The sequence below is a fragment of the Drosophila virilis genome, chromosome 4 (assembly GCF_030788295.1).
Source record: "Drosophila virilis strain 15010-1051.87 chromosome 4, Dvir_AGI_RSII-ME, whole genome shotgun sequence".
NCBI classification, from domain to species: Eukaryota; Metazoa; Arthropoda; class Insecta; order Diptera; family Drosophilidae; genus Drosophila; species Drosophila virilis.
In genome coordinates, this window is record NC_091546.1 from 26,104,034 (window position 1) to 26,122,884 (window position 18,851).

The 18,851-nt window shown below is 44.2% G+C and overlaps 5 protein-coding genes across 9 annotated transcripts; 3 read left to right on the forward strand and 2 right to left on the reverse strand.

The window, feature by feature from the left end:
• The first annotated feature begins 801 nt into the window (after positions 1-801).
• Positions 802-9,862, forward strand: Gli (carboxyl ester lipase-like protein Gli). 3 transcript variants are annotated; one of them, XM_015169738.3, is made up of 8 exons: positions 802-901; positions 4,508-4,677; positions 4,739-4,871; positions 5,177-5,605; positions 6,310-7,529; positions 8,203-8,514; positions 8,566-9,251; positions 9,312-9,862. In XM_015169738.3, the coding sequence occupies exons 2-7, from the start codon at positions 4,514-4,516 to the stop codon at positions 9,155-9,157; spliced, it is 2,850 nt and encodes a 949-aa protein (XP_015025224.1). In that variant the 5' UTR covers positions 802-901; positions 4,508-4,513; the 3' UTR covers positions 9,158-9,251; positions 9,312-9,862. The 3 variants fall into 3 exon arrangements, with proteins under 3 accessions (XP_015025224.1, XP_032293689.1, XP_070065497.1); XM_032437798.2 differs by lacking the exon at positions 802-901 and adding an exon at positions 1,740-1,886; XM_070209396.1 differs by lacking the exon at positions 802-901 and adding an exon at positions 3,953-4,172.
• Positions 9,863-10,217: 355 nt separating this feature from the next.
• Mtr4 (exosome RNA helicase Mtr4) lies at positions 10,218-13,783 on the reverse strand. The gene is made up of 2 exons (XM_002057584.4): positions 12,530-13,783; positions 10,218-12,472 (listed from the first exon to the last, which is right to left on the reverse strand). The coding sequence occupies exons 1-2, from the start codon at positions 13,665-13,667 to the stop codon at positions 10,401-10,403; spliced, it is 3,210 nt and encodes a 1,069-aa protein (XP_002057620.1). The 5' UTR covers positions 13,668-13,783; the 3' UTR covers positions 10,218-10,400.
• Positions 13,784-14,631: 848 nt separating this feature from the next.
• On the forward strand, positions 14,632-16,300 carry Hakai (E3 ubiquitin-protein ligase Hakai). 2 transcript variants are annotated; one of them, XM_015169740.3, is made up of 3 exons: positions 14,633-15,102; positions 15,160-15,647; positions 15,704-16,300. In XM_015169740.3, the coding sequence occupies exons 1-3, from the start codon at positions 14,724-14,726 to the stop codon at positions 16,214-16,216; spliced, it is 1,380 nt and encodes a 459-aa protein (XP_015025226.1). In that variant the 5' UTR covers positions 14,633-14,723; the 3' UTR covers positions 16,217-16,300. The 2 variants fall into 2 exon arrangements, with proteins under 2 accessions (XP_002057619.1, XP_015025226.1); XM_002057583.4 differs by having other exon boundaries at positions 14,632-15,102; positions 15,160-15,847.
• Positions 16,301-16,457: 157 nt separating this feature from the next.
• Positions 16,458-17,377, forward strand: Pmvk (Phosphomevalonate kinase). Its single transcript, XM_002057581.4, has 2 exons — positions 16,458-16,762; positions 16,817-17,377. Exons 1-2 carry the CDS (start codon positions 16,689-16,691, stop codon positions 17,301-17,303), a joined length of 561 nt encoding a protein of 186 aa, XP_002057617.1. The 5' UTR covers positions 16,458-16,688; the 3' UTR covers positions 17,304-17,377.
• On the reverse strand, positions 17,344-18,749 carry msb1l. Of its 2 annotated transcripts, none has more exons than XM_015169817.3 (2): positions 18,465-18,749; positions 17,344-18,398 (listed from the first exon to the last, which is right to left on the reverse strand). In XM_015169817.3, the coding sequence occupies exons 1-2, from the start codon at positions 18,645-18,647 to the stop codon at positions 17,457-17,459; spliced, it is 1,125 nt and encodes a 374-aa protein (XP_015025303.1). In that variant the 5' UTR covers positions 18,648-18,749; the 3' UTR covers positions 17,344-17,456. The 2 variants fall into 2 exon arrangements, with proteins under 2 accessions (XP_015025303.1, XP_002057616.2); XM_002057580.4 differs by having other exon boundaries at positions 17,344-18,413; positions 18,465-18,743.
• Between the last annotated feature and the right edge of the window lie 102 nt (positions 18,750-18,851).

Here is an 18,851-nt window from a genome sequence, read left to right on the forward strand (position 1 = left end):
CGAAAACGAATTACTTTCTTGATAATGGTAGAATAGGAAATTATGCAAAGCGCGACTTATTGTCATACAGTGCAATAGCTGCAGCTGAGTCATTTACTCTGACCAGCAGCGTCCCAATATTCAACGTTTTAAAGCTTAAGTTTGGAGATCTTTATTAGGCAGCCGTTATTAATTGGAGACTTCTTGAACTCCGTCAAAGTGGGGTCAGAGGTTAGGTTAATATGCTTCAAACTCAAGTCAAGGGCGTCAATTGTGTTTTGTTTTTGAAAATTAAAACGACGTTTTTCAAAGTTTCGGGCAAGCATATTTTAAAAGCCATATTTCTGGAACCAATAAGCTACACATATGAAGTGAAGCTAAATTTAAGTTATACAAACAAAATATCCATAATATTAAATTGAGAACCTAGCATACTTCTCATCTCAAAATTAGGTTCGAATTCTTTACTTACCTGTAATATATCAAGATGAAACTGGCTTTCCTATTAGAAAGTTTGCCCCATTAATATCCAATTGCTAGAATAAATAAATAAATTCGTCATTGGAAAGCTTCCGGTATGATTAAAAATTTGATAACAAACCAAATAATTTTTAATAATTATAAAATTGCCAAGAATCCCTGTTAAATCAATCGACTACCTTGGACAGATCTTTGTGGCTCTCTTTTCTTTTCGCGTTACCGTTTCTCTACAAGTCTCTCTCTCTGTCTCTCCCGTTCTCCATCTGCTTCTTGCACCCACACTCGCTCACCGAGAGTGGCAGGTTAGTGGAGAATGCTAGAGCCACTTGCCGCTTTAGTTTGATTGTAACGTTCGTGAGCGTCGGTTGTGCAGGCTAAAAGCTGCGCGCGTCTCGTACAAAATTCACTCAGCTCTCTGAGTTAAAGCAACTGTTGGTAACACGTAAGGCTCTATACATGTGTGTGCGAGTGTGCTGTGCACATGTGTGTGTGTGTGTGTGTGTGTTAACAAAGCCAAAAACCACCTTCAGTGTACTGCGTGTGCGTGCAACTGCATTAGTATTGTGCGTATGCATGTATTAGTGACTCGACCCGACTCGCATTTTGACGTTTGACTGGCTCTGGTTCTCTACCTGAGCCCTGGCTTACAACTAAAAACGGTCATTTCATTACGTTTACGTATTTCTTCAGCGTTTTCGTAAACCGTGTTTGTTTTATTTCGGGGCGTTGGCGCGTACACAAAGAAAGTTAATAATTTTGTGGCTCGCAGCTAGAAAATTAATCATTAACAAACGTATAAAGCAAATTGAGTGCAAATGTTGTTGGGACACACAAAGAAGGGCTAAGATTAGATAAAGCGCAAAGGCCAACAAAAAACAACAACAACTAGTGCGGCGGCGACGTCATCATTTGGAGCATAACTGTAAAATAAGTGAGATTAAGAAGAAGCAGCAACAACAATATTACTGCCGTCGCGCAGTGGGCCAACACCAACACATGCACGTATATGGACGCCACACACACACACAAACATGAAACACTCACACACACACACACATACACACGCACACACAACAACGGCACCTGCAAACGCTTCACTTTCAACATTATCGTTGCGTTTTATTTTTTTCTGTTTGCTTTGTGATTGCGAAAATAACAACTAGCAGCAGTAAATGTGATTCACTAAAAACAAAAAAGAAACACACTAAAACGTGTAATTTGATATAAAAGTTCCCGCAAGCATTTATTTTCTTTCGTTTTTGGCAAATCATTTGCGAAAGGGTGACAGCACTCCACATTTTGTGCAGGCGTTTGCATTTCCGCACTTTTAAGAATAACCCGTAACCAGCAGCAAGATACTAGAAGAAGAAGAAGACAGCCCAACACGGCGAGGTTAACGCCGTAACCCGAGTCGACAGCGGCGGCAGGTTAATGCACTTTTCATTTAACATGCAGCAACAACAACAACTTGTGTCTGTGTCTGTGTGAGTCCTTGTGCCAGTTTTCGTGATGTTGAATTTTGACATCGTTTGCCGCATTTGAAGCTTTGCAATAACATTTCCAGCTCACATTTTGTTGTTGCTGCTTCTGATTCGATAATGGGAGCACATGTTGGTGAACTACATTTTAGATCAAACTTTTAAAGATGTGCTCTAAAATAGCAGACATTTTTCTGAATGTTACATTTTTGCCATTTGTCAAATGAATGTTCATTTGTTTATTAGTTTACCTTTCTCGAAATGTTGGCTTTGAATTGATGAACGAAAAATACTTTTTTTCATTTTGACCCTTACATTGTTATACAAATCGGGAGATCAATGATGTAGCATAAGGCATGGTAGTTTTTTCTAAATCTTTCTTAATTTTCGACAATTGCTTCTTTATTATTGGATTGGATGTTAGAAATGGGTTAACTAAGTAATTTATTCCGGGCTCTAAGATCTGTCGAAATACTGTCACATTAGATTACGTAAAATAGATAAAGGTTCCGTATCCATCTACTAAAACGTAGCATAGTCCAAAGCTTTCTCCATTTTCAATTTTATTTATAAACAATTTGAAAGAATTTGATTTTATGTGTTGTACGTTTCAATAAAATATATGTTAAGTTTAGTCGGAAGTCGGAAGCGATACTCTAAACTAAACTGCAAACTTAAAACAATTGAAACACACACCCACAAAATATTCCAAAAGTAAACAATTTTTCTAAATTTTATTATACGAGTACCCACATTTTAAATCTGCTCTTCTTAGCTCTTCTTAGAAACACAGGGAGATATCGAAAAATAAAACAAACTAGTTTTTAATTAAATTTATCATAGACATTATAAAAATGAAAGTTTGAAGTCCATCAAATTAAGAAATATGAATATTGAAGGCGAAAAACGTTAATCCACTTAATATTTGATCCTGTTTTTGCAAAAAGTTTCAAACACGTCGGAAATAAATGTCACCAAAAATCTTTGAAAATGAACCTTTCATAAAAGCGCCATGTGAAACTATTAAAACCGCTCAAAGTTTTTATGGTTGGCCGATCGGACGAGTTTTTAAATCTTATCATAAAAGGATTTGACTCGCATTTTCAATCGAAGAGAAGAGAATATTGCAAATAGTATAATTTTTCGCAAAAGAACTTGAGCGAAAAACGCTAAAAAAAAATAATTGTAGATCGATCCCATGGATTGCAACAACCTTTTTTCACGGCTTTTCCACACTTGTGGGTGAAATTTTCTGAAACGCATGTGATAAACTAACTTTAGTAGAATGTTTAGGTTCCTAGCCTTTATGGATAAACATTTGTATATGTAAAAATGTATAATATTTGAGTAAAAATTACTTATTAAGCTAAATTTAATTGTTCAATTATTTTTGCATATTTTTATTTTAAATGTGAACATATTCCGTTTTACAATTGGAGAATTAATTTATTTGCTTTATCAAGAAATGAAGATAATCGCAATTCTGGTGTCTCCATTGAAGCTAATCACAAGAGTTGGTTAAATTAAAATTAAAATGAATTTAAAATTACACACAATATGCATTTAATGCTGTAACTTATTTTTAGCGTATCTTTTTTATTAAAATGTGGCCGCATAAACTGGTTTCTATGTGTCTTGGTCTCTTGCTTCTAACGCATGCCTCACACTTGGCCATAACACATACAAATGACACAACGATTTTGTACAAGTATTTGTATCCATAGAGATATGTGCGAGTAACAGAGCTAACGTAATTTTAAAACCAGTTCGGTCACTCTTACTCAGCTCTCAGATTGTTTGATCTGATCCAAGCAAAAGAAAAATGTGATAATTCAATAATTGTTGCGTAGATTCTTCAAGGAGTCCTTATATTTATCAAAGACTCTACCCAAGTATAAACATTAAACATAGCTATTTCTATATTTAAAACTGTTTTTTTTTTCTGACTGACTGATTGACCGATTGACTGATTGATTGATTGGAGATCAACGCAGCGGCAAAACCGTAAGAGATTGAAAGCTGAGGTGCACTTAGATCTTGGCATACTCTACTCGCAAGTGCGGAAAACGGATTGCTTAGCAGCCAATCGACCTTAAATCAATTTTTTGTTCAAAATCATTTGTGAGGGATTTCACATATGAAGCGGGTGTCCACATTTGGAACAAAACTTCCGCTGTGGAAAATGCCATTCAGAGAGTTGTTTGGGAAGACTTTTTGGGAACCTAATAAAAACGGGTTGGTAAAAAGTTTGCTTCATTTGATTCATAAAGTATATATATTCTTGATCAGCTTTGTCCGTCTGTTTGTCCGACCAAACGTCCGTATGTATGAACGTAAGGATCTCAGCACCTTTAAAAGCTCGAGATATATATTGAACGTAGTTCTTTCTAGTATCCCCGCTGCACGAGTTTTTTTCCCAATAACCGATAATTATCGGTTAAATTTGACACGTTTTTAAACAATCGATAATAATCGATTAATTTATTATTAGGCTCTTCAGAGTTTCAGGGTATTTGCTAGTCGAGAACACCCGACTATAGTCTCATACTTGTTTGTATCGACTCTTGTAGATTAAAATGGCACAGAAATTCAAGTATCGCGACAAATTGAAATGTTTATTGGCCATGCTTATGGCACTTATGTTGCCTCAGTCCATCGATGCACAAACTCGGGATCCGCGATTTTATTCACGTGTCGGTGTAGACTATCAATGGCCGAATCCCGGCGATCCGGACTACAGGTGAGCAAAACGAAAGTGCGCCAAAAAAAAATAAACAAATAAATAAAACCTTGACTCTTAGAACATACACGTTCAACGATCGACGCTACGGACACTATCAGCCGAATGGCTATGGCGCCAATTATCCGGGCAGGAATCCGCCCGGCCAGTATCCGCAGGGTATGCCCAACGAGGATCGCTTTCGCTTCGATCCGGTGAGTGAGAATAGCCGATCAATCAATTGACGCCAGTCCTAATCAATTAAGTTCATGACACAAGCGTTGACCCCCACAGCTGCCCAAGAAATTAAGAACGCACCATTTATGAACAATGAGCAGCCATTGAGCGGAGCCTTGAGTGATTCGCACTCGTCTCCGTAATATCGAGGCAATAATCTTAATTGGGTTTTCATGCGTTCGGTAGGCGGCGGCGACTGCGACATAATCAATTACACATGTTTCCCAACCGCTCGCAATAATCAAAGGCATTATCCATTATCTTTATCCAAACTCAATTACAGAACGATCCCAATGCTCGGACGCAGTTTCCGGGCGTCTTGGCCGGCTGGCGTGAGGATTTGCAGGGCAAACAGCGTCGCGATTCGTTGACATTGGAACGTGATGTTTTCGTCACAACCAACTATGGACAAGTGCAGGGCTTCAAGGTCTATATGTACGACAATCCCGATCCCAAATCATTCTACAGACCCTATCACTCCACCGTGGACCGCGTAATGGGCGAGTGTTCCGTATTCCTGGGCATTCCCTACGCCCTGCCGCCCACATTTGAGGGACGCTTCAAGCCGCCGCGCCTGCACCGTGGCTGGCAGCTGCTCCAGGCCGTGGACTTCGGCCCAGCATGTCCACAGCCGGTGCGCTACACAGGTGCCACCAAAGGTGTTATGGACATGGACGAAGATTGCCTATATCTGAACGTATATTCGCCGAAGGTTAGTTGCCAAATATTTTAAAACAATTTTCTGCCAACTACTACTAGATGGAATTATTGTCTATAACCTTATTGAGGGTAGCGTATTTTATATATATATATTAAGAAAATGTGTGAATCATTTAGGATATAGACAGGCGAATTGATATAGGCTGCCTGTCTATCTGCCTATTTCTCTTTCTATGCAAATTAACTTAAAGATATGGTACCAAAACTTTCGGATCGGCCTGCTATATCTTATCGAAATCCTATTAACATCAGTTTCTTGTAGTTTCTTGTAAGAACAAAATTTTTGTTTTTTTTTTAGTTATCTCGACCAACCTCGCCATTTGTTAGGTCGGTCTACTATATCATAAAGCTACGGAAGGAACAATCGTTCGAAAACTAAGTTTTTGTATTAACAACTTCTTTTGTTATCAAGAGATGTTGACCAAAATCCTATCATTTTCTAGTTAAACTACGTAGTATATGTTAATCCTTAGTACGGATCCTTACAAGTCCAAAAAGGTGCATACATCATTCCATTCTGAGTTACTCCAAAACTGCATCAAAAAATGATTTGACCGAAACGTTTTTTATTGAAAACTTTTATATAACCACCCGAATTAAATCATTGGCTATTTGACAGTGGAGTTCCGTACGAATTCGAAAAGCTATTGATATTGATCTATATAAACTTTTTATCCTTCATATTGTCTATTGCAGACAGGTGCTGGCGTCGCCCAGAAATATCCGGTTATGGTTTATATACACGGCGGCGAGTTCGTGCACGGCGCTTCAAATTTGTTTCCGGGCCATGTGTTGGCTTCTTTTTACGATGTGGTCGTGGTGACCCTGAACTATCGATTGGGCGCTTTGGGTTTTCTTTCCACGGGCGATGAGAATTCGCCGGGCAACTATGGCATCTTGGATCAGTCAATGGCACTGAAATGGGTGCACGATAACATTGAGTTCTTTAACGGGGACCGCGACTCGATTACATTGTTTGGACCGGGAGCTGGTGGCGCCTCCGCCGGCCTTTTGATGGTGGCACCACAAACGAGGAACATAGTGAAGCGCGTGATTGCACAGTCGGGCTCGGCGTTGGCCGATTGGGCACTCATCCAGGATAAGTACCGGGCGCAGAACACGAGCCGTGTGCTGGGCCAAGTGCTGGGCTGTTCAATAGATTCGTCCTGGAAGCTAGTCAACTGTCTGCGCACTGGACGCAGCTTCTATGAGCTGGGCAATGCAGAGTTCCCGCCCCAGGTCGGCAGTTTCCCCTGGGGTCCGGTGCTGGATCACAATTTCACGCTGCCCGGCGACGACTGGTACGAGGGCTGGCGGGAGAAGGACTGGCGCTTTCTCACCCAAACACCTGAAACGTTAATACGCAGTGGCCGATTCAATCGCAACATACAGTACATGACGGGCGTAACCACACAGGAAGCGGCCTTCTTTGTGGCACAGAATGAATCTCTGGCGCCATATTATGAGCTGGACAATCGCTTCTTCGAGCAGAAGGTGCGCGAGCATGTCTTCCGCTATAACTACACCCTGAATCCAAATGGCGTCTATGAGGCCATCAAGTACATGTACACCTACTGGCCGGATCCCAACAACAACACCATCATACGCGACCAGTACATTAACATGCTGAGCGATCTCTACTATCGTGCGCCCGTTGACCAAATGGTCAAGTTGCTGCTCGAGCAGAAGATTCCCGTCTATATGTACGTGCTGAACACCACTGTCGAGGCACTGAATCTGCCCCAATGGCGCAAGTACCCACATGACACGGAGCACTACTTTCTGACCGGTGCCCCCTTCATGGACACTGAGTTCTTTCCCAAGAAGGAACACCTGCAGCGCAACATGTGGACGGACAACGATCGCAATATGAGTCACTTTTTCATGCAAACTTATTCAAACTTTGCCAGATACGGGTAAGTGAAGAGAATCAGTCAATCTATTGATTGATTGACTGACTGATTGACTGATTGTAGGACTGACTGATTAACTGACTGACGGACTGATTGATTGACTAATTGACTGACTGAATGATTGACTGTCTGACTGATTGACTGACTTACTGACTGACTATTGAATGACTGCCCGACTGATTAACTAACTAGTTAACTGAGTGACTTACTGACCGATTAACTGATTGACTGCCTGACTGACTGATTGACTGATTAACTAATTAACTGGCTGACTGATTGATTGACAGACTGACTGACTGATTAACTGACTGCTTGTAAGACTGACTCATTATCTGACTGACTGATTGATAGATAGACTGACTGACTGATTGATTGACTAATTGACTGACTGAATGATTGACTGTCTGACCGATTGATTGGCTGACTTACTGACTGACTTTATTGACTGACTGATTGACTGGCTGACTGATTAACTAATTGATTGACTGATTGACTGCCTGACTGACTGACTGATTGACTGCATGATTGAGTGACTGATCAATGCACATCCCAAACCAAAGCTTCAATTTTAAACTTATGTGAAGTAAGAGCAAGACAAGACAAGCTACCAGATTAGCTTTAAGGATCGTTGCCCATAACTGATATTGTACTAATCCTTCTCAAACTTGCCGTGTAGCAACCCAACGCCACAACAGGTGCTGGGCATGCACTTTCAGCGCGCATATCAAGGAGAGATTCGTTACCTGAACATCAACACCACCTACAACTCCTCGATCCTGCTCAATTATCGGCAAACGGAGTGCGCGTTCTGGACACAATATTTGCCGACGGTTATTGGAGTCTTGGTGCCGACCTATCCGCCCACCACGGAGTATTGGTGGGAGCCGAAGGAGCCATTGCAGATTGCCTTCTGGAGCATGTCGGTTGCTTGTTTCTTCCTGATCGTACTGGTCGTCATCTGCTGCATTATGTGGCGCAATGCCAAGCGGTAAGTTGGTTAGTTCTCTTGAAGGTAAACTCTAACACTTGCAATTCGCAGACAATCGGATCGCTTCTATGATGAAGACGTTTTCATTAATGGTGAGGGCATGGAGCCAGAGCCGGATGCACGTGGCGTAGACAATGCCCACATGGTAACCAATCATCATGCGCTGCGCTCGCGGGACAACATATACGAGTACAGAGATTCGCCATCGACCAAAACGCTGGCCAGCAAGGCCCAGACGGATACCACTTCGTTGCGTTCGCCAAGCTCCCTGGCCATGACCCAAAAGTCCGGCAGCCAGGCTTCACTTAAGTCGGGCATTTCGCTTAAGGAGACGAATGGCAGTCTGGTCAAGTCGGAGCGCGCAGCCACCCCGCGCTCCCAGACAAATGGAACATCCGCCAAAGCGGCACCCATCGAGGAGAAGCGCCTGCTGCAGCCCCTCTCAAGCACGCCCGTGGCACAGCTGCAGGCGGAGCCAACGAAGCGGATGGCAGCTGCTCCCAGCGTTGCCAGCAGCAGTCGGAGCACCACGCCCGTGCCCTCGGCGCGCACCACGACGACAACAGCCACGCTGACAGCACAGCCAGCGGTGCAGCCGCGTCGAACGCAGCTGGTGGAGGGTGTGCCCCAGACATCTGTCTAAGTAACCGCTCTCTAAGCGCGGGATGCGCTTAGAGAGAATCCACATAGCCCTTTCAATGAACAATCAACCAAATCTGACAAATTTCGACATTAGGGTAAGTTCAGACCTTATTTCCATTTCGATCGAATGCATTTTAATGAATGCCCGCCAACAGCTTTCTTTTAGTGGAGCACACCTGGAGGATTAATCGTAGCTTAGATTGTAGCTTTTGTTTAATTCCTAGTTTTATATTATTTATACTTTATGACTACACAGATCTAAAAGATCTCTTGAGCCCGTAAGTGCAGCTATAATTATTTGTATTTGTAATTTAAAATTTGACAATTGTGTTTTTCTATTATTATTTTCCCATATTTTCTAAGTTCGATAACCCAACGAATACGAATCCATATCAATGACATTCCATAGATTAGTTTTGGCCTTTTTGCCAGAGACCTCCTGTGAGGCGGGGCCTTGAAATGTACATACATATATATATATATATATAAACGACAACATTTAGACTAAGTTCATAATTTTAAGCACTACATTTTCCTAATGCTGTCACCTGAGTAAGAGTCAAGGTATGTAAAAAATATTGGTGAACCAATTGAAATGAATTAGCATTAGTCTAGGGGCAGCTTTAGTAGACGCCATCAAAATACAATTATTAAATACAAATTGTACAATACTTACGCATAATAAAACTGAACCGCCCAAAACGAAGTTTCTGCAAGTTGTTGGGGTATTAGTTTACATGTTATTGTGTTGTCAATGTCCATATTATCAAAAATTGAAAGAACAAGTGCCTTGCTCTAAATGGATCTAGCTTAGTGATAAGTTTGTGTACTCATATTTCGTATTAGTGCTATAAGTTTTAACTGGCAGTTATATATATTTTATATATATGTTTTATGTGTCGCATATATAGAAATCAACGACCATACAAATCAGTGTGAACCGTCCAATATTTTTTATGTTTTCATGTGAAGCGTGTTTATATTAAGTATGTACTATAATTAATTAGGAGCTATTGATTACATGTGCGAAAACATAAGAAATACATTTACATATATAATCATTGTAGTGTATAATATTTGTGTGTATTTTTCCCATTTCATTCATAAAATAAAATAGTTTATCTTTTGTGAAATGTCCTGCACGTGTGCTGCGTCTTGTGTTCCATGAAAAATACATTTTATAAAGAAAAACCATGTATTTTACCTAATGCTAATAAGCTTTTCAAAATTGGGCGAAAACTAATCTATAGATACAGCGAAGCGGCAAAGACAATGTCGCGCTTGAGCAGACGAATGCCTTCGGAGAATTTGTTCTCCAGATCCGTGTTGCCAATCGTTTTGGATGCCTGGCACAGCTGACGCAGCAGCTCCTCCAAGCGTCTCATGCAGCGAATGATGGAGCCTTCGAAGATATCGGTCATTTTGCAGACGCTTAGAAAGCTGGAACCCTTGCACCAGGCCAGCACGACGTCCATTAGGAAGGGCTTGAACTTGTCCACATAGTTCTCCTCGTCCAAACTTAGTTTGCATTCGGTGGATACCTTGGCAATGCGCCGCGCCAGGCTCTGCAAAGAGCGCAACGGGCCGGACAGCTCTGTAGCGCTCTTGGGCGATTCACTGGACTTCTCGTCGCATACGAAACAGGAGAGCAATGCGACCGCCTGCGGGGCTGAGAGCTCGTTGAACACGCCGTTGAATATCATTTCGGTGATGAGCAACTCATCCGCGGAGCTTAGCTCACAGGCGACGCGGCCCTTAAACTCGATGACATCGCCTGGCTTGCAGTAGCCCATCCGCCGGAGTACACGCTTGCGATACTTAAGCTCGTCCATCTGCAGCAGGCTGCGCGCAGCTTTCAGCTCCGCCTTCAGACCATTGAGCTCGGATTGTAGCTTTAGCTTTTCGATATAGCGCTTGTGAACACGCTCCAGCTCTGGCGATTTGTGCAGCGGATGCTCCTCGAGCAACGATTCGAACTGTGCAATGGTATCCACAATCTGGCGAAATTCCGGATCCTTGATATTCATATCATCGATGGGATGAAGTACGGGTGGACCAAGTGGAAATCGTTTCTTAGCCTCCTGAATGGTCTTCAGCACGGCACGGCGATTGTCCGCCGTGCGCAGATCGTTGGGAAAATAGACGCGTATTGAACTGATTTGTGTGATAAGTGTATTGGCAACCGGAACGACCTCCATGCAGCCACGTTCATTGGGCTTACAGGGCTCGGTGTCGCCAGTTTTGGCTGCCTCCTCGCTGACATGCAGTAGCATATCAATAACAACTCCCGTTTCACTTTTCAATGGGTTCTTGCGATTCTGTTCCTGCTTCTTGAAGTTCAATACAAGACCCCAGTCATACTCCTGCTTTCCGGCTGACACCTTGACCAGCCGGCCTGGCTGTAAAAAGGGCACCAGATATTGCGGCTTGGTCAGCCACTCGCGGAACTTGTTCCCATTTAACTCGAGCTGTTCGCGGATGTGATGATAGGACGCAATGTTATGCTCATCCTTGACGGTCAGCTTTTCGAGCTGTTGTGTCTTCTGCTGCACTTGATCATGTAGACCGGGCAGTGCGGCCTGATTTTGGAACTGATAGAAACTGCGCTCCAGCATGTACTCCGGGTTTATTTCCTCTACGCGCAGTAGATTCAGTACCATGTTGTAGGTCAAATGGAACGCCGAGTTTAGTGTATCTGCTTTGCCCTGCACTATTTCTCGGCCCACCACAGGTGACACCTTCTCATCAATCATCAGTATAACAATACCCTTGTCGTCCAAGCCGCGACGCCCGGCACGCCCAGCCATTTGTATGTACTCGCCCGAGCTGATCCACCGAAAGTCCTTGCCATCAAATTTGCGCGGCGCTGTAAACAAGACTGTGCGCGCAGGCATGTTCAGGCCCATGGCAAAGGTCTCCGTGGCAAAGAGCGCCTTGATCAGACCCTCTCCAAATAGAATCTCAATCGTTTCCTTAAGTATGGGCAGCAGTCCACCGTGATGTATGCCAATGCCACGTCGCAGCAATGGCAGCACATTTTCCACCTGTGGCAGTCTGCGATCCTCCTCTGAAAGAACGTCCATGGCGTTGTTGAAAACCTCATCGACCAGCTTCTTCTCATCGATTGTATTAAAGTCCAGCTTGGCCATTTGCATGGCATAGACTTCGCAGTCCTTTTTACTGAACGAAAATATGATGACGGGCGCAAAGTGACGCTCCATAATCATCTTCACAATCTTAAAGATGTTCGTCTGGCCCGAATTGTGACCCTTTACGCCGCCCTTGCGGCCCTTCTGGTCACCCTTTGCCGCCTCGCCTAAAATGCAAAGGGATTAGCAATTAAATAAATAAAGGTTTTTATATATGCGTATACCCGCATTAGCCAGCACCGCCATAGCCGTCGTAAAGTTGTCCTCCTTGAACTGACCCTTCTCGTCGACAATCAAGTGAATGCCATCGCCGCCAGCCGGAAAGATGTAATGCTGCAGCGGCGTTGGCCTGTAATCCGTGTAGACAACATGACAGGGCTGCTTGTGCAGATGGCATACCCATTCGGCAAACTGGCGAGCATTGGGTATGGTGGCCGAGAGGAAGACATAGCGCACATTGTCCGGCAACAGGATGAGCGTCTCTTCCCACACCACGCCGCGCTCCTTGTCGCGCATGTAGTGAATCTCATCGAATACTACCCAGCCGACCTCGCGCATAATCTCGCTGCCGCGGTACAGCATGTTACGCAGAATTTCCGTTGTCATGATCAGGCAGGAGGCCGATGGATTGATGGTAACATCGCCAGTAACCAGACCAACATCCTGGAATTCATCTGTGAATTCGCGAAACTTTTGATTGGACAGCGCCTTAATCGGCGTCGTATAAATAACGCGTTGCTTGGCCGCCAGGGACTTGGCTATCGCGTATTCCGCCACCACAGTCTTTCCGGCGGAGGTGTGCGCCGATACTAGCACGCTCTGTGAGTTGTCTATGCACAAAATGGCCTGTTTCTGGAATGGATCCAGCACGAATGGATATTCTTTGGCGGGAACGCCCGTAAATGGCTGCAGTGGTATGTACTCCTGGTCGGGATGGGCGGCCACCTCGTGTGTGCAGGACTCCGGCGACACCAGCTGGTGTGTAACAATGCGCACTCGCAGCGCCTCCAAAGCACAATCGTCCAGTTCCTTAACTTCGTCATCTTTTTCAATTTTAACTAAACCTTCTGTTTCATCGTCAGCAACATTTGATGTCTCCTGGTTTATGTCGCTGCTGTTATCGGTCTTTCCCCCATCAACACGTTGTCGCTTTGCATGCTCTTCCTCCCCTTCATCCTCCGTCGGCTCCTCGATGGTAAGATCTACAGTATTTGCATCACGTTTGTTGGCCTTCCGGGCGCTTTCCGGACTTTTTGTTTCAGACGCGATTGGGTTTGCCTTCCTTGTGGGATAGGGTACCGGCAATTGCAGACTTTCGGGCGGCACCTCGTTGAAGCAATCGAATAGCTCGTCTATGTCCATTACGTTTTTTAAGGCGTCTTGGCTTCTTTGTTTCTGCGTTTTATTCAGACCGCGTTGAAAAAAACATGTGTTTTGACGAATTTCACATTTGTCTGTTAACGTAACATAGCGCTAAAATGTTATTAACAGCAAGCAGTTCTGGAATATTTTAATATTTTACGTTTTGAACAAATCAGTTTAGTACACTATTATTAACGGCTTAAAAAATCGATTATAGCTGAATTTGTAAATATTTACAACATTTTTAATTTAAACAATGGCCTATATAAGTTCAAGAGTAATTCATTAACATAGCATTAACGGTTAGCATAAACATTTCAGAGCACGATTCGTTAAGTGAACAAGCTCACTGAACCACAAGTTAACATAGCTCTTAAATTTTACATTACATTTACATTTTTTTTTTCATATATTTTATTTTTTCTTATTATTATTGTTATTTAGTTGCATAAAAATTATTATCAATTACTTTTAAATTTTTTTGAAACTTACTCATTTAAAAATATTTGAGGAGAAAGGCACAGATTACTTTACCGACGCCTTTATGAGATGTTTGTTGCAGATGCAACTGTTGGGAAAAAATAAAAATATAAAATAGCCAGACGCAGGTCGGAAATGTTTGCCCATGTTTTATAGTAATGAATATTATTTGAATTCTTATAACAGCGATCCATGCTGATGTTAAGCAGATTCTTGCAACCATCCCCGCTATGAAAAGAGATCTCTAGATTGATTATTGGAATTTAAGCTAAGTGCATAATCAGTTTACTGATATATTCTTTAGACTTCAGATTTGTCAAAATTTTATAATTTATTTTTATGACCTGTGTAATTAACAAGAAATAATGTGAACTTCGATTAAAAAATATATATATTTTTGCAAAATAACGGATAGATTTTTGTTATCGATATATAAATACAGCCCTACAAAGTTTGCTGCTGTCTTATCGAAAATGCACAAAGAAAAATAATCGGCTAATCGTCGAAAGACCAGCAACAGCGGCAGCAGCAAAGAAAATAAATATCTGAAATAATTAATATTTGTATAAGTTTAAAATGGACAATGATGAAGTAAAACGCGGTCGAGGCCGTGGTCGTGGTTCACGTGCACGTGGCCGAGGACGTGGTCGTGGACGAGGCCGCGGTAAGAAAATTGATGAGACTGGCAGTGCGCTGGACATATACGAAAGTGGAGTTGGCGTTGCAATTGCCGCGGCGTCAAGCAACGGGGCAGTGGAAGACAGTCCAACCAGCATGGAACATATAGAAGATGCTGTTATGCAAGATTTGGACAAAGAAAACGAAATAGAGGCAGCAACAGTAGCCGAAGAGCAAGCAACTCCCATTGAGGACAGGACGCCGCCACAATCACTGCCGCCGCCTCAGCAGCAGCAGCAGCAGGTAGCACAGGTGCCACAGGTGCTGCCACAAACAAGTGAGATTTTATATTTGTCGATTAACTGGAAATGCACTTAGTTTCACGATCTTATAGTTGATATGGAAGCAGATATATCACAGCTGGAGGCGCCCACGTTTACGACACTGTCGCGCGGCCCACCGGAGCCAATGCTGCGCCTAAAGTGGAACCACAAAGTAAGCCTCATTGGCGAGAAGGTGCTTAACCCGATGATACACTGCTGCGACCAGTGCGACAAGCCAATACTCGTCTATGGCCGCATGATACCCTGCAAGCATGTGTTCTGCCTAAAATGCGCCCGGGCCGAGCCCATCAAGAGCTGTCCGCGCTGCAATGATAAGGTCCTGCGCGTGGAGCAATCTGGCTTGGGCACTGTCTTTATGTGCACGCACGGTGGCAGTCGATACGGCAGCACTGGCTGTCGCCGCACGTATTTATCACAGCGCGATCTGCAGGCGCACATCAATCACAGGCACGTGGCACAGCCGCCGCTGACTACATCCTCGGGCGTTGAGCCAAAGCTGACGGAAATGAGCGGCCTGGAGTTGCATAAGCAGCGCAAGGCGAGTAGTTGCTATGGCTCCTAACTATGCTCCCTGTCTAATGCTTGCCCTTGCAGCTATCCGAACCCTCTGCCACCTCCTCCGCTGCTGCTGTCCTTATGCAGCAACGCTCAACGGCGCGCGGTTCGGTCGGCAGCATTGGCTCAATACCTCCACCAGGATCGTCTGACCGAACCGCCGTCCACACGCACTCGACACTGACGCAGGCCAATTTAGCGCGCATCAACAATGCGAACGCCCAGGACTGTCATCAGGGCAAAGCCTCGCTGCATCAGACCCTTAAGAAGGGCACACATCAGTCCGAGTCTGTGGCAGATGCTTCCTACTACAGCAGCGTGTTAGCCACATTTGGTAGTGCTGGAGGCACACCGGGCGCTACTCCCGGCAGCACGGTAGTTGGCTCAAATTGTGCAGCGAGCGGTGGCAGTGCATCTGGTGTCGGAACAGCTGCAGGAACAGGCAGCAACATGAATATAGGCAATTCCGCCCAGCTGACAAGCGGCTACGAGATCGGCAATACGGCGAGCAGCACAAGCAGCAACTGGCAGCAAGCGCAGTACTATAGATAAAAATAAAATGGACAGAATCTACACTTTTGCATGAAATGAATATTTTGTTATTGTACAAATAAACAGTTGTATATGTAACCCAAATTGCATAGCTTGTGTTTTGCCGATTATGGATTTTTGAAAGTGTGCATTAATCTTATCGATTTGCTCCAATCGATTTTTTGTTCGATTGCCGCTTGTTTTTTTAGCAGCGTACCCGACTTGGGCGCAGCTTTCAAACTGGTCCGCTGCCAATTATCGTTATCGAAAGATTGTGGCGTAACGATAAGTTTCGTCGTCAGCTGCAGCAGCTAAAAAGCAATTGTAAACAATTTAAATTTAATCAGTCCGAGATCAAAATTAACATAAGTACAATGGAATAAACAACTCATAATGCCTTTGGCGCTAAGTCACACGCAAATAAACAGCCAGCTCTGTGGGGCACCGAGTGTTTTGTGAGCGCAGCGAAAAGAGAAAGTTGTTAATTGAGATTATGCAAAAAATAATACTTATTAGTGGAAAACGCAAATGCGGCAAGGATTTCATTTCAGAGCGGCTACAAAAACGGTGAGTATTGGCAAGGAATGCATGAAATTTTAGGACTTATAACACCTCAAACAGGTTAGCCGACCGGGCCCTGATCGTACGCATCTCAGAGCCCATCAAGCGGGAATGGGCCCGCAAGCTGCAGCTGGATATTAACGCCATGCTCAGCGATGGGCCTTACAAGGAGCAATATAGGCGCGACATGATCATTTGGAGCGATGAGGTGCGCAGGCGCGATTACGGCTTCTTCTGCCGTGCGGCCATGCAGCAGGCGGCCGTGCAAAATGTAGACTACGTCATTGTCAGCGATATCCGCCGCAAGAACGACATACGCTGGTTTCGCGAGACCTACGGCCCCGATATGGTGGAGACACTGCGCCTGACTTCGCTGCCGGAAACGCGTAAGGCGAGGGGCTGGAAGTTTACCGCCGGCGTCGACGATGAACCCTCCGAATGTGATTTGGATGACAGCGCCTTTGACTTTGTGCTGGCAAACGACAGGGACGAGGAGAGCGGAGAGCATATAATCGATCAACTGATGGCTATGCTCAAGCTTAGCTAATTCTGTGGCCTTAACATTGCAAGAATATTTTTTATAGCAATCCTTTTATAATATATATTTGTATGCACTTAAAACTGTAATTGATTGGTGGGCTGTGTAAATGATAATGAAGGCAATTAATTTACTAAAGATGATTAGTAAAGATGATTAACACTATCCATCATAGTCGGCCGACATGAGCAGGCGTAGACTGGGCACATTGAGCCGCTCGCTGGGATTGAGCTGATCATCAAAGCTTTGCAGCGGCAGCTGCAGCTGCGGCTTGCGTAGATCCTTCTCCACCGAACGTGAACGCAAATGGATGCGGTTCTTGTTGACACAGCTCAGGGGCGTGCGTTGTGTGCGATGTGCCGAATCGGGCGTACTCTTCGGTGTGCTCGTCAGGCCCTCAGGCGCATCCACATAAATCTTGGGCTTGCTGGCACGTGCCGGCTTGCGTGGCGCAACGCGTCGCTTGTTGCCCAAACGCACACGTTCCAAATGTTTGTTGGCCGGCGGGCGAGGCTGTAGTTGAGGCTGTTCCTGTGCCTGTTCCTGTGGCTGCGGTTCATCCAGCGTCATCTCTGCAGAGGCACTTACAAACGAGGCCATGCTGCTCTCGTTGCTGAGATTAAGTGTCAGCGTTTCTAGGATCTCCTCAAGCATTTGCGTATCGCGCGCCTCAGTTTCATCATCGTCGCAGAAAATGATGGGCGTGCGCTCAACACCGACGCTGGGCGAGCGCGGATCGTGGCTCTGCAAAGGCGGCGTACGCTGCAGCATCATTTCGCAGGGCATTGTCTCCTCTTCATCGTACGGCAGCGACACTATCTCCACTGAGCTGTTATTGTGGCTCAGATGCGGTGGCTCGGCAGCGGGCACAACTGGAGCAGGGGCTGGTGCCCGCGTCTCCACAAATAGATCGGAAAAGGTGTCATCCATGTTGAGCGTGCGATCAATTGCCGCATCGAGCATAAGAGGCGTGCGATTCAGCTGTGGCGAACGTGGATCATTCAACGAAAAGCCTTTAAGCAAGCGCTTGCGCAGCTGCGTAAAAGTATTTTCGCTGCCAACGCCAGTAGATGCCAGCTGCGGGGGCATCTGACTTACGGTTGGCTGAGTTGGCAATAGCTATAGTAAAGCCCAATTAATAAGATAGAATATTATATCTAGTTTACTTACATTTAGAGGCGTGCGGCAGATGTTTGGTGAGCGTGGATCGAGCAGAGAATTGTTGTCACGGCAAGGAGAAGTCGACATCTTGATTGATTGTTGCGGAACAGCAGCACCTGCAATGCGCAATCTGTTTAGTGTTGGTGTGTCGGGCAAGTAGCTGCCCTCCATTTTAGTAGCTTTTGTGCCCATAGCTCGTTGATTTAATTTTCTATTCAATTTGAAGTATTTAGTAATGCGCTGTTGTGTTTGAAATGAAAAATGCGGGAGACGTTGCTAGCGTCGATATATGCATATATCGATTTTTTAAATATGTGACTATATTTTCTTGTTTGTGCTGGTAATGCCTTACAATCTATGGTTATCGGCGTTTACATTGGTGATGAGCAAAAGAAA

Bases quoted from the DNA above. Each gene is read 5' to 3' on its own strand.
- Gli (XM_015169738.3), top strand. From the start codon at position 4,514: ATGGCACAGAAATTCAAGTATCGCGACAAATTGAAATGTTTATTGGCC. The intron at 7,530-8,202 runs GTAAGTGAAGAG...CTTGCCGTGTAG, and splicing joins TCAAACTTTGCCAGATACGG to CAACCCAACGCCACAACAGG. The intron at 8,515-8,565 runs GTAAGTTGGTTA...TGCAATTCGCAG, and splicing joins ATGTGGCGCAATGCCAAGCG to ACAATCGGATCGCTTCTATG.
- Mtr4 (XM_002057584.4), bottom strand. From the start codon at position 13,667: ATGGACATAGACGAGCTATTCGATTGCTTCAACGAGGTGCCGCCCGAA. The intron at 12,473-12,529 runs GTATACGCATAT...TTTGCATTTTAG, and splicing joins GGCGGTGCTGGCTAATGCGG to GCGAGGCGGCAAAGGGTGAC.
- Hakai (XM_015169740.3), top strand. From the start codon at position 14,724: ATGGACAATGATGAAGTAAAACGCGGTCGAGGCCGTGGTCGTGGTTCA. The intron at 15,103-15,159 runs GTGAGATTTTAT...ACGATCTTATAG, and splicing joins ACAGGTGCTGCCACAAACAA to TTGATATGGAAGCAGATATA. The intron at 15,648-15,703 runs GCGAGTAGTTGC...TTGCCCTTGCAG, and splicing joins AGTTGCATAAGCAGCGCAAG to CTATCCGAACCCTCTGCCAC.
- Pmvk (XM_002057581.4), top strand. From the start codon at position 16,689: ATGCAAAAAATAATACTTATTAGTGGAAAACGCAAATGCGGCAAGGAT. The intron at 16,763-16,816 runs GTGAGTATTGGC...CACCTCAAACAG, and splicing joins TCAGAGCGGCTACAAAAACG to GTTAGCCGACCGGGCCCTGA.
- msb1l (XM_002057580.4), bottom strand. From the start codon at position 18,647: ATGGGCACAAAAGCTACTAAAATGGAGGGCAGCTACTTGCCCGACACA. The intron at 18,414-18,464 runs GTAAGTAAACTA...GCTTTACTATAG, and splicing joins TCTGCCGCACGCCTCTAAAT to CTATTGCCAACTCAGCCAAC.